The sequence below is a fragment of the Camelus dromedarius genome, chromosome 17 (genome assembly GCF_036321535.1).
Source record: "Camelus dromedarius isolate mCamDro1 chromosome 17, mCamDro1.pat, whole genome shotgun sequence".
Taxonomy (NCBI): Eukaryota; Metazoa; Chordata; class Mammalia; order Artiodactyla; family Camelidae; genus Camelus; species Camelus dromedarius.
The window spans coordinates 41,248,926-41,263,771 of NC_087452.1; the positions used below are offsets into that span (position 1 = coordinate 41,248,926).

At 51.3% G+C, this 14,846-nt stretch overlaps 1 protein-coding gene across 1 annotated transcript in view; it reads left to right on the plus strand.

Moving 5' to 3' along the window:
- The window catches only part of SCN5A (sodium voltage-gated channel alpha subunit 5), a 100,476-nt gene that overhangs the window by 83,459 nt on the left and 2,171 nt on the right, over window positions 1–14,846 (plus strand). Inside the window, exons 21-27 of the mRNA XM_031469975.2 lie at window positions 3,300–3,473; window positions 5,332–5,454; window positions 7,386–7,667; window positions 9,732–9,785; window positions 10,312–10,449; window positions 11,000–11,104; window positions 12,169–12,439. Of these exons, the coding sequence (XP_031325835.2) occupies window positions 3,300–3,473; window positions 5,332–5,454; window positions 7,386–7,667; window positions 9,732–9,785; window positions 10,312–10,449; window positions 11,000–11,104; window positions 12,169–12,439 (1,147 nt within the window). The remainder of the gene's footprint in view (window positions 1–3,299; window positions 3,474–5,331; window positions 5,455–7,385; window positions 7,668–9,731; window positions 9,786–10,311; window positions 10,450–10,999; window positions 11,105–12,168; window positions 12,440–14,846) is intronic.

Consider the following 14,846-nt stretch of genomic DNA (forward strand, 5'->3'; position numbering starts at 1 on the left):
AATGGAAAACCAGAGACCAGTTTTCATACTCCATACTTACGAATAGTGATGCAAAAATCTTAAAATACATGCAAGTAGGATCCGGTAATATATTTAAAAGATTAAATGAGTCATAGTTAGGTATATTCTAACTGAATGGTTAGAATGGTGCCGTATTAGGATATGTATTTATATGAGTCAGACAAAGATGTAAAACCATATAATCATCTCAATGAATGCCTAATTTTTAAAACTTTGGTAAGAATAGAAATACAGTTATTTCCTTAACTTAGTGAAAAGCTTACTGTCAAATTAACTTCTTTTTTTATGGAGGGCCTGGGGATTGAACCCAGGACCTCACGCATGCTAAGCACGTGCTCTACCACTGAGCTCTACCCCCTCCCCCTCAAATTAAGTTCTGTCATTATTTGTAGTAAAGCACTTGAAACACTTCTACTAAAGTCAAGAATAAGAAAATGATGATCTAACTACATTTTAGCTGTTTTTCATTATTTAATAATAATCTTGAAATACTAGTCAGAGCTAAACAGTATAAAAATTGGAAAATAGAAGAAATGTAGTTAATATTATCCAGTATAAAATGAGTTTAAAATAATAGAAATATATCATTACGTATAGATGATTGCCTAGAAAAAATTTTAACAGATTAAAAATGGTTTAAAACCTATTTTTAAAAATATGACCAGATATAAAATAAATACACAAATATTTATTGCTGTTGTTGTTTTATACTGACAGAAACTGTTTAGTCACAAGTAACATTTCTCAAATAGTCCTATATGCCAGGCCTTTTAAGCATAAAAGAATTGAAAATAAATATAACCTGAGGTGTATGAGAGGTACATGAAGAAAACTATTAAACTTTCCTAAGGATTGTAAAAGAAGACAAACAGACAGATAAACATACTATAAATATACTCTGGTCTTGGGTAGAAAGACTGTACTAATTCCTAAAACAGTTCATAACAATACATTTCTAACGTTTTTAAGTGAATTTGACAAAACATTGCTTAAGTTTATCTTAAAAATTATGAAAAATGGTCAGGAAGATTCACATGACACTAATTCAGGAACAGACAGAAAGAGCAGCAGAACCACACAGATCAGAAATAGATTTCAGCAAATAGAGAAATGTAGTGGATGATAAAGTCAGCCTCTAATCTGTGGATTTAAAGTGGATTCTTTAATAAAGTGTTAGGACAGTTGACAAGCCACTCTGCAAAAAAATATTAAAATGGGTATTTGCTCTTTACCAAAATATATTAGATTTTAAAAATTATAATATAAAATTATGAAACTAGAAAGCCAAAAAAAAAAAAAAAAGGAAGAAGAAAAGAAAGGTCATTTTTTTTCCTTTGGCCCTAGAATAGGCAAAGGCTTTCTTAACATGACACCAAAGGTTTTACTAAATGAAAATCATAATAAATGCTATAATTCTATTAAACGATGTAACAATAAATGAAAATGAAGTACAGAACTTCAATATGGTTAACAAACGTAAACAAGATTTAAAGGCACAAAACTAGGATAAAGCGTCTAAAACAAAGAGTTAGTGTCCCCAGGTAAACCCAACACTCAGGAGAAAAAATAGGCAAAGGAGATGAACAGGAAATTTATAAAGAGCACTGCAAATATCCAAGGAAATGGTGTCAGGATCACTAGAAATAAAACAAATTAAAATGTAACAATGACAACTTGTATTCATTAGGCTGGGAAACGTGACAAAGGAGATGCGGCACCAGTGTGGGTGGTGGGGGGAGAGCTGCCTTCATGCACTGGGAAGGAAGTGTCAATCGGTGTCCCCTTCTGGAGGTCCTGTTCCTAATCTGTACTGAAAGTACAGCTTTGCCTGGCACCTCAACTCTAGGACATTATCCTCCTCAGATAATCAGATGAGTTGCTCATTGCACTGTTGTTTCTACTAGGGATAAACTGGAAACAATGGCTAAATAATAGCAAATGCAAATAATGAAATATTATGCAGCCTTCAAAAAGAATGATAGATACATATTGTACATATTCTCATATCGGGTAGATAAATGTTCACAAAAGATTGTTTCATGGAAAAGGAAATTTCAAAACAAAATAGTTTACCTTATAAAATTGTGTGCTCAAATACACACAGAGTCGAAAAGAATGTTCATCTGAATGTTAGCAGTGGTTACTTTAATATCATGAAACTGGAGATGCCTTTTATTCTTATAATTTCTGCATTTCATTTTTTATAAGAAGGATATATTTTTATAATCAGAAAAAGACTCGCCCACTTTATATCTTGAACAGTTTCCAGTCAATTTTGGGACCTGAATTATCCATTGTCCCATCTACACTGGCCAGATGAGCTGTGTGATGCCCCAGTGGTGTATACTAGGACACTGCTGACAGCACCAGCCCCCTGGATCACTGTAGCTCACAGAGGCCCTGCGGTTGGACAGGGAGGCCCAGAGCAGCTGGTGGAGGCAGCTCCCCGGGGCCCTCAGTGACGCACTCAGTTGCCTAGACTGGGAGCCCCAGAGTGCACTGAACGGGGGGAGCAGGTACAGATGAGAAGACTGGAGTTGGAGGGGGGCACTGGGGGCCATCAGGTCTCTGTTGGCTCAGGGATTTGGGTTGAGGCAGGAGTCAGGAGGTAGGGAAAGACTTAGAACTTCTAGCATTTTAGAAATTTTGACTCCCAGGTTCTGAGGATTGCAGGAGGTTTGACTTCATCTACTCTTGTGTTTCCTAAACTTCCTATCTACAAACTGCCTTTACTATCATTTCTTAAAAATTTTCCCTTAGATCAACACCCACTGGTTTTTTGTTTAAATAAATTTATTGTAAAGGGCAACTTTGAATGATTGTTGTCATTGGAAACCAATATTGTTTCCTATGAAAAGTAAGTAATTGCCTAAAGTAGAGTAAAAACACAGTGGAGTGGAAAAAAAAGTTTATGCTGTTTCCAGCAGCAGACTGTGCGCTGAGCCTGCACACCCCCTCGTTAAAATGGGAGATGAGCACGTTTTAGAAAGGTCTTAAAGATGCCCTCGCCCAGAACTGAGACTCGATCTTTAAAGTGAAGGAGGAAGCATCAGGCTACACATTCTGCCCTGTTGCCCACACACCACTTTGGGTCGCTTCCTGACCGAGCAGTGGTGCACGCCCTGCTTGGAGAGCACGCTGAGGAATCCCCTCTGCTCCGCGTCTCCCAGATCCGGCCCCGGCCCCTGGGCAGCAGTCAGTGTCAGGGCTGGGGGCTCGGCAGGGTGGGGCTGGGGGTGGTCGGACGTCATGGCCACCTTGTCCGGATTGGTCTGCAGGCCTTCGAGGACATCTACCTGGAGGAGCGGAAGACCATCAAGGTCCTGCTGGAGTACGCTGACAAGATGTTCACCTACGTCTTCGTGCTGGAGATGCTGCTCAAGTGGGTGGCCTACGGCTTTAAGAAGTACTTCACCAACGCCTGGTGCTGGCTCGACTTCCTCATCGTGGATGTGAGTGTGGTCCCTGAGGGGAGTGGAGAAGGGGGACCCGTGGCCAATGCGAGAAGGAGCTGAGGCTGAGGGACCGGAGACCCGAGTCTGGGGTCACAGAGGGGCAACCTGGGCCCTGCCATCAGAACCCCCAGTTGGAAGGACGTGGAGAAAAGGGAGTAGAGGAGGAAGGGGATAGAGGGCCAGGACTCAGGGAGAAGGGACAGTGCAGATGACAAATGTAAACAGGCTGGCCAGGGTGGGCCCACTGTGGTGACATTTGAAGGAGATTGGTGTTATCCTGGCAAATGTCTGCAGAACATTCTAAGCAGAGGTTGGAGTGGCAGTGCAAAGGTCCTGTGGCGGGAGCATGCCTGACATACTTGAGCAACTACAGGGAGGCCAGAGTGGCTGGAGCAGAGGCAGAGGGGAGGAAAGTGTAGCAGATGAGGCCAGACTGCTTGGAGCAGAAGAGGTGCAGCCTTTGAAAAATATGACTTTTATTTAGAATGAAATGGGGAGGTGTTAAAGGGCTTTGAGCAGACGAGTGACATGATCTGACTCATGTTCTAAAAGGATCACCCCTTCGCAGAGGCGGTGGGGCATGGGAGGGGAAGCAGGGAGAAGGTTGGGAGGCCATGGCAGTAATCCAGGGGAGAGATGACAGTGGCCTGGCCAGGATGGTGGCAGTGGAAGTGGTGAGAAATATTTGGACTTCTGACGTATTGTGAAGGCAGAGCCAACAGGAAATCCTGACGGGTTGGATGGAGGGTGTGAGAGACAGACAGGAGGCAGGGATGACGCCAGGCCTTGTGGCTTGAGCAGCTGAAGGGTGGAGTTGCCATCATTGAGATGGGGGATGTGGGTGGAGCAGGGGGGAAAAGCTTTGGAAGGACAGACGACAAGGATGGCCTGCTGGGAGCTAGGCAGGCAGACTGGTTGGACCTGGTCCCTGGGGCCCTGTCCCCAGCAAGAGGTCCCTGAGAGATGCCCCTCATCCTCCCCAGAATGGGGACCAGCATCCTTGAGGGGCGAGTTGGGGCAGCACAGGAGTCCCTCCTGGGAGGAGGCTGTGGGGGTCAGGCCATGCCCGCAGCCCCTTGTCCCCCCTAGGCTGCCCTCAGAGCCGGGGGGTGGGAGTGGTGATGGCTGGCGAGGTCAGGCAGGGGGCCATTTCCAACCTGTGATCACCAGCCAGCAGTGACGCAGGAAGGATTGGGTGCCCGTGGAGCTTCAGAAGGATAAAATCTGTGGGGTGGAGACACCCAGTGGAAGTGGGGCAGAGGGAGCAGAGAGCAGAGCAGTCCTCAGAGGCTCCTTCTGAGCCTCCCTTTGAAGCTGTCAGAATGTTGCGAGGTCCGGCTCTGGGGAAATGCCCTAGGACTGTCGATCTGCTTATATGCGGCTCAAGATGGTCCTTCTTCCCCAGAGAGGCTACTATGGGGGAGGGAAGGGGCAGGCCCAAGAATCTGACTTGAAGGAAAGCACGTGGCGACTGCAAGCCCAGGCTTTGGGTCCCTGCTTCTCTACACTGGCAGGTGGCTTTGGGACTCAGTTTTTTCATCTGTAGAATGGGGAGAACGCACTCCAAGTCCTGGGGTGAGTGGGGCTATTACAGACCTGTGTGTGACGTGCTCACAGCAGGCCCTCAGTGAAGATCTGAAAGCTAGGACACCCTTGGACTCACCCTCAGCCTCTTGGGCCCCGGGAAGGCTGGCCTAGCGCAGGGCAGCCTGTGAAGACGACCCAGCCGGGAATCATAGACAGGCTGGGTGTGACAGCCAGCAGGCCTTCCCGTGCCCAGTTTTCGGTGGGCCAGGAGCCCTGCTGCCTGTCTCCAGAGGTCCCCGCGGCACCACCCCAACCCTGCCTCCCACAGGTCTCGCTGATCAGCCTGGTGGCCAACGCCCTGGGCTTTGCTGAGATGGGCCCCATCAAGTCGCTGCGGACGTTGCGCGCACTCCGGCCCCTGAGAGCCCTGTCACGATTTGAGGGCATGCGGGTAAGAGGGGGCTGCCTTTCCACAGGGGCACTGGGAGGCGGCTCCACAGAGGGGACCCCAGGCTCATTTGCTGACCAGTTGGCCCTGACTTGGCAGGAGCCCGTGCGGGATCTCCAGGGCGCAGGCTGGACTTGGAGGAGGAGAGCTGTGAGAACCTCCCCCCAGGCCTGCCACCCCCGACCCCGTGGGCTCCATGAGGGCCAGAGAACACGGGACAAAGGAGAGGAAGTGAGGCCTGGGGCACAGGCGTCCCAGCTGCAGCCCAGCCCCACCGCCCGGGGCCCCTGGGCTTCTGCTCTCCTGCAGGGCCTCCCATCTGGGTGGGCCCAGTCCCATGGGCCCGGGTTTCCTGTGCCTGTCGGCGTCCCCTGACTCCTGGCCGACCCAGGCTGCTTCCCTCTCTCTGATGGACAATAGGACTGTGAATAAGGATGAAGGAAGGAGCCAGCTGTAGTCTCACCATCGGATAGCAGTTTGCATTTGCTTAGTGAATGCTTTGGCACTATTTTCTTTTTTTTTTTTTTTAATAGGGGTACTGGGGATTGAACCCAAGACCTCATGCATGCTAAGCATGTGCTCTCCCACTGAGCTACACCCTCCCCCAGTACTGTTTTCTAAGTGCAGAGCCCTATGCGTTTTTTCAAGTCATCAAATTTTACCAAAGAATGTGCACATACGAGGCAAATTTAAAAGCCCACCAAGAAAAAAGTATTACCCGTCATATATAGCAAAACAGACCTATTTGTATGTTTGCATATGTTTTTTGTTTTTGTTGTTGTTTTTACAAAACATGCACAGTTGTGTTGTGACTTCAGCAGACACATCTGAGTGTCTCTCACCGACTTGGCAGGCACCATCATGCAGCCCCCATTGGGCTGATGGTTTAGAACTTTGCCCACACTCCCGATCCGTGGAGGAACAAACTGCTTATTTCAGGTGGAAAGCCATTCATAAGTGAATAATTTGACCTAAGTTAAATGTCTCTTTGGGAGCATGTACATTTGGTTCTGGGACATAGGGGAGACTCTAGCTGCCAGGAATGCCTCTGTGGTGGCCACTGGCCACAGAGCCAGCCAAGGGCTGACTTGAGAGTTGGCTTCCCACCCTGTTCCTGGGTTCATCATGCTTGCTGGGGCGCCAGGGACCCCCTCTCATTTGCATGTGTCAGCATTACCCATTCTGGCACCAAACCCACCACACAGCCCCACACCGGTGCACTTCAGTCTGTGTGGCAAACATGCTCCTGGCTCACGGACACCTGGGGACTAGGTCCCTCACTGAGTGGAATCCCATTTCTTTTTGCCAAGGATGCCTCTCCTGGGTGCTGTGAGTTTAGATGAAGAGCGTGGGGCCGTGGCTCACAGGGTCAGAGAGCCGCTCCCCAGGGAGGGCAGAGCACGGGAGCCCCCACATCACCCGCCCTGCCAGCCCTGCTCCCGCTGTGGGAGAGCTGTCGGAGGACCCTCCATATGGGCCGCTCGGAGGGCCCCTGGGCGCATTTTACCAGAGAACATCCATCCATCCCAGTAGCTGCAACCCCAAAATAAACCAGAAACTTAGCTCAGAGAATGTGTCTCCAGAGGCCCTTTCCCAGCAGACTTCTGGTGTCTTCAACTGGCAGAGACCTGATTGAAAATTAAGTTTGAAGGTCATGGACTCTGGGCAGAGCCAAGAAGGGAAAGGCAGATGTTCTGAGCTATGTCAGACTTCAGGGGGCAAAACTAAAGGCGTGTGTGTTTCCTCACTCCCCTCCCTGCCCACCAGACCTTCTGGCCATGGGTTGCCCTTCCTTGGGGACAGGAAGTGTCATTTCCCCCCTTCACAGGGACCCACAGCCAAGGGGTTCAGTAGGTGGAGTGGGGGGTGGTTCTTGAAAAGTGCGTGTGCTCTGGGCACCCCCAGGAACTGAGCCTCTTCTCTGCCCACTTGAGGTTGTGGTCAATGCCCTGGTGGGCGCCATCCCATCCATCATGAACGTCCTCCTCGTCTGCCTCATCTTCTGGCTCATCTTCAGCATCATGGGCGTGAACCTCTTCGCGGGGAAGTTTGGGAGGTGCATCAACCAGACTGAGGGAGACCTGCCCTTGAACTACACCATCGTGAACAACAAGAGCGACTGTGAGTCTTTCAACATGACTGGCGAGTTGTACTGGACCAAGGTGAAGGTCAACTTTGACAACGTGGGGGCCGGGTACCTGGCCCTTCTGCAGGTGGTAAGTCCTGGAGAGGGGGGCGTCCTTCCTCCCACTGGCTGCCCAGCAGCAGGCTCCTTCACTGTGGTGTGGGCAGGAGGGGACAGCGGGATCACTCTGGATCCTCCCAATAGGGTCACGTTGCCCAAAGGAGGCCTAGGATTTTCCAGAGACTTCCTGGATGCTTGGGAGGGCCCCAGATTTTCCACTCTAGGGCAGATGCTACATTCTCCAGGATGTGTGATGGGGGGGCTTCAGTGCTGCGGCAGAGCCAGCTCCCCAGCCAGCAGTCAGGTGGCCTTCCTCGCACTGTTAGTTTGGCAAAGCAATGCAGAGGTTCCAAATGAACGACCGTAGACACCAAGGGACTAATTGTTCATAGTAGCAAAATTGTGACTCTGGCTGCCCCCGTTATAAAAGGTAGTGATGCCTCCTGTGTTGTTTAAGAGAATATATTTACTTCCATCTCCAAGGTGCAAAATGTGTGCTGTTTAAACAGACACGGCCCTGCCCAGTCGTCCCAAAGGGCGATTGATCTGTGAGGACAGTGGCTTCAGTGATTATAACGCACGCCATGAAATTAACCTATAAATTGCCTTGACAAGAGAAACGCTGACAGAACCGTAGTGCATAAAGCTGCAGCCTGAAGCCTCGACACCTGTCTCTAGGCCCCAGAGCAGAGGAAACTTAACTTGGACTCTCACCCGAAAACTTAATGCACCTCCACTCACCTCTTAAATCCCAGGAGTAGCTTCCTCCTCGTGGATAACAAGATTAGGGCTAGTCCTCCCCTCCCTGTGCCTCCCCCTCTGAATGTCAGAATTTGGAAGGAAAGGCCCCTTTTGTAGACTGAGAACTGATGGTCGTTCCAGACAGAACAGCACCGTAGCTGGAAAGAACTTGGCCCCGGGCATCTCATAACCTTGGGTGGCCCCAAACAGGTTGCAGAGCATTCCCAGGCCTCTGTCCAGGTGAGGGCCGCCCAGCACAGGGAGCGGAAGCAGCTTGCCTTCTCTGGGGCCACCTTGGTGTCCCCATCTGCCCCGCCTGTCTCATAAAAATTCAGACATGGAAGGTCTGTGCAGACCAGCTTGTCCCCTGAAAGGAGGCTCAGGACAGGATCGGATTTGGCCGAGGACGCAAGTGAGACCCACTAGGCAGCCTGTCTCAGGCTCTGAGTGAGGCAGTCCACGCAGCCAGCGCCAAGGCTTGCTCCGTTCAGCCCCCTTTTTACGGCCTTGTGGGCTGTGTTTGGGCTTGCAAAAGCTGGTTGCTACATTTTCCGATGTTTTGCAAGCCATTCTTAAAAATTAGATTTTATAAGCTTATAATTAACTGGATGATATTGAAACAAAATCAAAACTCACCATCACTGTTTATTATCATCTACACTCTTGAGGTTACTCACATCTGGTGAGTCCGTACAGCGGAAATACTACGTCGTGCTCCTGTGCACCTCTCCCCGACTGTGTGTGCAGTGCCAGCGCGATGACCACTTGAGACTGACCGTGGTGGGAGGCTTTTCACGGAGAAAGTGGCAAACACAGCATCTGGTGCTTTTCCATCTTCTGGGAAGCCATTTGTTAGTTGGTCACTTACCAAGACACAGCTGGCAAAGGGGCCCCCTTGGGATTCTTGAGGGACTTCCTTTGAAAGGCCATAGAACAGAAGCCACAAGGCTCATGACAGAGGGGACCAGGTCAGCACCAGGGTCCACCTTAAACCAGAACAGGGCACCCAGGCCCCACCTCTCTGTCCCTGACACCCGCAGTAGGACCCTGTGTGGTTTTAGAATCTGAAATCAAGGTGGATCTGAAGGGCAGTCTCTTGGCCAACATCCGGAAGCTTGTTGCCCCGACTGTGTGGCCTTCTTGGGGTGCTGCTTGGCTGGCTTCCCCCCCTCCCCAGCCCGGAACAAGAAGGTCTTTCCCTGACCACCCGGACTTTTGGACGCTGCTGATGGGTGGGGCGGGCTGCTTGCTTCCTGTAGGAGGCTGTTTCCTGGCCTCGTCTGTCCAGACAGGAGCCCCAGGTAGCTGAATAGATGCAGAATTAAATGATTTTCTTATTGTCTCTTCCTCCCAGGCAACATTTAAAGGCTGGATGGACATTATGTATGCGGCAGTGGACTCCAGGGGGGTAGGTTGCCACACTGGCCTCTCTCCCTGAGTCAGGCACCTGAGGCTCCCAGCTGCTTGACCACCGGGGATCAGGGTCCACATCCCGTAAGGGTGAGGTCTTTTGTGTGAACCCAGAGTTGAGCCTCTCTGGAATGTCCAGGGCTGGCCCAAGGAGTCCCCAAATTCTCAAACATCTTTCAAATTAAATTCACTGTAATCTAGTTGTATCAAAGTCTTACCCCAGGAGGATGAGGTGGAAGTAACAGAGACACAAGTCAAGTTTCTCCTTTGTGCCCCTGCCAGTCACACTGATGGTTCATTGACGGCTGAAAGATGCCCCCATATGCTCGAGCCTCCCAGTGGCCCGGGCAGAAGCCATTCAGTGACACTGTGCCAGCCCTGAGCTCAGCATGCCTGCTCCCCTCACTGTTACATACAGGCAGACACAAGCCCCTGGCACACCCTGTCTCCCAGAGCCGGCACACCCACCGGCGCGCCCCGGCCCTGCCCGGCTGACCCCCTGCCTGCTCCCCCACCCCCCACAGTATGAAGAGCAGCCCCAGTGGGAATACAACCTCTACATGTACATCTACTTCGTCATCTTCATCATCTTCGGGTCTTTCTTCACCCTGAACCTTTTCATCGGTGTCATCATCGACAACTTCAACCAACAGAAGAAAAAGATACGTAGAGCCCAGGCTCCCCGGGGCGCTTGCTGCCACTGAGATAGGATGGGAGAGGGGTGTGTCCATGATGTGACACACTTAGGCCTGGAAGCGTGTAACCAGGGGCCCCGCGCTGACCCTAGCCTACCTGCGAGATGAGGCCCTGAGGGACGCTGGGGGCAGGGTTGGGACTGTCCCCCTGGTCCTCGATCAGGGACAGCGAGGTGCACAGAGGCCAGGTCTTCCTGGAGTTCCCTCGGCGGGGCCGTGATTGGGTGGCAGGCAAACCAAGCATGGGCGCAGAGAACCTCCAGGGTGGCTGAGTGGGACAGGGGAGAGGATCGGGGTGGGGACTGGACTTGCAGGTCACAGTGTCAGAGGTCAAGGTGAATGGGGACAGGGACCCTGTAGAAGCAGGTCTGGAGGGGAATCTCTGGTGCAGGATGGGGGCAGAGTTCTCCCCAGGAGGAGGGCAACCCTGACACCCTCATCCAGGAGGCAAGATCCCTGTGTTCCCCATGCCGGGGCTCTGAGAACCCCACAATGAGTGTGGTGCCTCTCTCTGCACTTAGGGGGCCAGGACATCTTTATGACAGAAGAGCAGAAGAAGTACTACAATGCCATGAAGAAGCTGGGCTCCAAGAAGCCTCAGAAGCCCATCCCGCGGCCCCTGGTGAGTCAGGCTTTATCTGGGGGGAGTGGGGAGGACCTGCTGGTGGTGGGGAGCCTGGGGGGCCCCCACTCCACAGAACCAGCTCTCAGGGCCTCTCCACTGTCTCCTGTCAGGGAAGGAGGGACCTCTGACCATGCACAGGGGTCTTAGTCTCATGGAGATAGCGGGGAAGGCATGAGACGGCCCTGGCAGCCAGGGACGTCCCCTCCTCCCCTGCCAGGGGCAGGCTCTCCCCAGGGAGGGCAAGGCAGCTCTGCAGCCCCCAGCCCCTCGCGTAACCGCATCCTTACAACCCCCTGAGCAGTCAAGTCCCCTGGTGGGCGGGGCCCAGAGGGGTGCTGGCTTCTCTAGGCTGCCTCCCTTGGCCTGATCAAGCCAATACACACACGTACGTGCAAGTACACCCAAAAAAGTGTGTGGTCCGTGTGTGCTGGAGCAGGAAGGGGGCAGCACTTAGGTTAATTGGGGGATGGCCCCTAAATCCCTGGCTAGTGAGGAGCATCCCCAGGTTTTCATCCACTCTTTGATTTCATCTAATTCTTTCCTGTTCTCCATACTCTGTTCTAGGTTAGTTGTGTGTGTGTTTTCACTTATAATAGTCTGTCTTCCCTAGAATGATCTGGACTAGCTTACAATTAAGGACATATAAATACAGTCAGTAGAATAAGTAAAATAAATTCCATTTAAAGAGTGGAGAAAATTTAACCCAAGGGCTGAGACAGTGGCTAGGACTGAACATTAAATCTGACCTTGACACTTGAGACAGCGGGAGCAAAGCAGCTTGATGAACGCTGTGCTCAGGAGACTCGGGGTCCATCAGAGACGGTCTCCGGGGAGAGGGAGCCCTAGAGCTGGGCCTTGAAGACCAGGGAGCTTTCAGCGAAACGGCCAGGCTGTTCAGCCTCCTGACTTCTTCCTCTCACTGTGACAGTCTGAGGGTGTTGGACCCCACAAAGGGTGGAGTGAGGGGGTGGGGGGGTGGGCCTGGGCCAAGAGGCAGCAACAGGGGGCCTGCTGGCCTGTCTGAGGTCCCTGCTGACCCCCTCCTTCGCCGCTCCTTTCAGAACAAGTACCAAGGTTTCATATTCGACATTGTGACCAAGCAGGCCTTTGACGTCACCATCATGTTTCTCATCTGCTTGAACATGGTGACCATGATGGTGGAGACGGATGACCAGAGCCCTGAGAAGGTCAACATCTTGGCCAAGATCAACCTGCTGTTTGTAGCCATCTTCACAGGCGAGTGTATCTTCAAGATGGCTGCCCTTCGCCACTATTACTTCACCAACAGCTGGAACATCTTCGACTTCGTGGTTGTCATCCTCTCCATCGTGGGTGAGTACGCAAGAGGCCGAGCCTCTCCCTGTCCTCCAGCCTGGACCTCATGCCAAGTGCACCCGGCTCCTGCATCCTTTTCTCTCCACACTCCTTGCCTCTCCCCCATCTCCCTCTCTCTCTCTCTCACACACACACACACACACACACACACTCACTCTTGTATGTCTGGGAGGACCCACTCAGGCCAAGGGGCCAACCTGGCAGAGTTCCCAGCACCCACTGCTGGCTCCACCCTCCATGGGACCCTAGAACACAGCTCTCTGTTTGGAGAGCTTCAAGGATGAGTCTGGGAAAGGGAGCAGGGGCCGTGGAGGCCCCCCTGCCCTCCCCAAGGGAAAGCCTGCACCCTAGGTTGAAGGAGGGAGGCAGGTGGCTCTCTAAGGTTGAAGTTATCCCTGGAGATGGAAAATTCTGGAGTCTAGCCACCCAGGTGTGTGCCAGGCTCCTTCGGACATCACCTGCCTCATGTAATTTGCCTTATAAAGTCAGCACCAAGACAGGGAAATTGTACAGCCAGGAGCAGAGAGACAGGGTTCCCGCACAGCCCGCTGAGGCTGCTGCAACGGAAACACCAGACCAGCTAACTTACCGACAGCAGAAATCTACCTCTCGCAGTGCTGGATGCTGGAAGTCCAAGACCAAGGCACCGTCATGGCCACGTTTTCTGGTGAGGGTCCTTCTCCTGGTCTGTAACTCCCTTTTTGCTGTGTCCACACGAAGTGGAAGGTGCTCGGGGGCTCCATCCCATTCATCAGTGCAGGGCTCCACCCGCATGACTCACGTGCCTCCCAAAGGTCCCACCTGCCACCACCACCATCTTTGACAGCTGGGATGCAACTCTGGGGGGAGACACATTCAGACCATAGCACACACCCACGTCTGACCTCAGAGCCCAGAGTTCTTGAAATAACGGTTTCATTGAGCTATAATTCACATATCCTAGAATCCACGCTTTCAGGTATACAATGTGCCACCATCACCACTCTCTAAGTTGAGAGTAGTTTCCTCACCCCAAAATGAAACTCTACCCAATTAGTGGTCACTCCCCGTTTTCCCTCTCCCCAGCCTGGCCACCACTAATCTAAAATGTTGAGGGACTGATGAGCTGTTTTCCAAAGTGGCTGCACCATTAGACATTCCTGTCATCAACATATGAGGGTTAGTTACTCCACATCCTCACCAACACGTGTTGCTGTCTGTATTTTTCAATCATGGCCACGCTGGTGGGTATGAAGCGGTATCTCCCTGAGGTGTTGGTCTGCATTTCCCTGAACATCCTTTCATGTGCTTAGTGGTCATTTTCCTTGGTATATCTTGGTATATAACAAGAGAAATGTCTATTCAAGTCCTTTGCTCAGCTGTTTAGCTGACTTATGTTTTTATCGAGTGGTAAATGCTCTTCATATACCCTGGATACCAATCCTTTATCACATACATGATTTGCAAATGTTCTCTCCCACTCTGTAGGTTATCTTTTCACTTTCTTGGTGGTTGTCTCTTAAAGCACAAAGCTTTTAATTTTAAGTTCAATTTATCAATATTTTTTTCTTGGGTTCAGAGTGCAGTCTTGACCCTGCCCCCACACACCTCTGACTTTCATCTTTCCAGCACGTACAGCCCCTACCTTCAGTGCACCCACTGGGGCTGCTGCGGCCGCAGCGAGGGGCAGCAGGTTAGAATCTGGAAGAAGGGTCAGGAAGTTCTCCAGGAGGTCCCAGGTGGGGGTGAGGGTGACAGTGTGCCTGGGGGACGAGAGAGAAGCTTTAGAGAATGCAGATGTCAGAGCAGGAATGGAGCCCTTGGGGACAGTCTCAGGAACTTCAGGGGGTGCAGCCTGTGCCCCACGAACACCTATTGGTCCCAGAGCTTGGCGGGACCAGAGAGGAAAGGGTAACTAGTCGACCTGGAGCCACAGTGTCTACGTCAAATCCCAGCTTCTCACCTCACACTCCGTTTCCTCTTCTGGAAGAGGAGGATGGTATCAGCTCACCGCCTAGGGTGACTGGCAGGGCTGAAGGGGTGGGTATGAAGGGCTCAGCCCAGTGCCATACTGACAGTCAACACTATCACGTGTCAACCAGTGACACTGTTACTAGATGAGTCTGGAAAGGTCACTTGGGCCAATACAAAGCAAACTTATTATTCCACTCTTGCTCCTATAACTTACATGCCTGCTCCTTAAAACTCCAAACCCTGAGCAGTCAGTAGAGACCGAGGTGGGAACCACCTCAAAGAGGCTGAGCTGCGACGGGTGTGGCGTGCGGAGCGCGCCAACTTCCTGGCCGCTGCCTCTTGCACTTGGATGCAGCCCTGTTTGGATATTTGTATTTTCTAACTCTTTGCTAAAAACTTCGCTCTGTGCATCTGTTCTCCTCTTGAGTTCTCTGAACATCTTTGCCCTCAT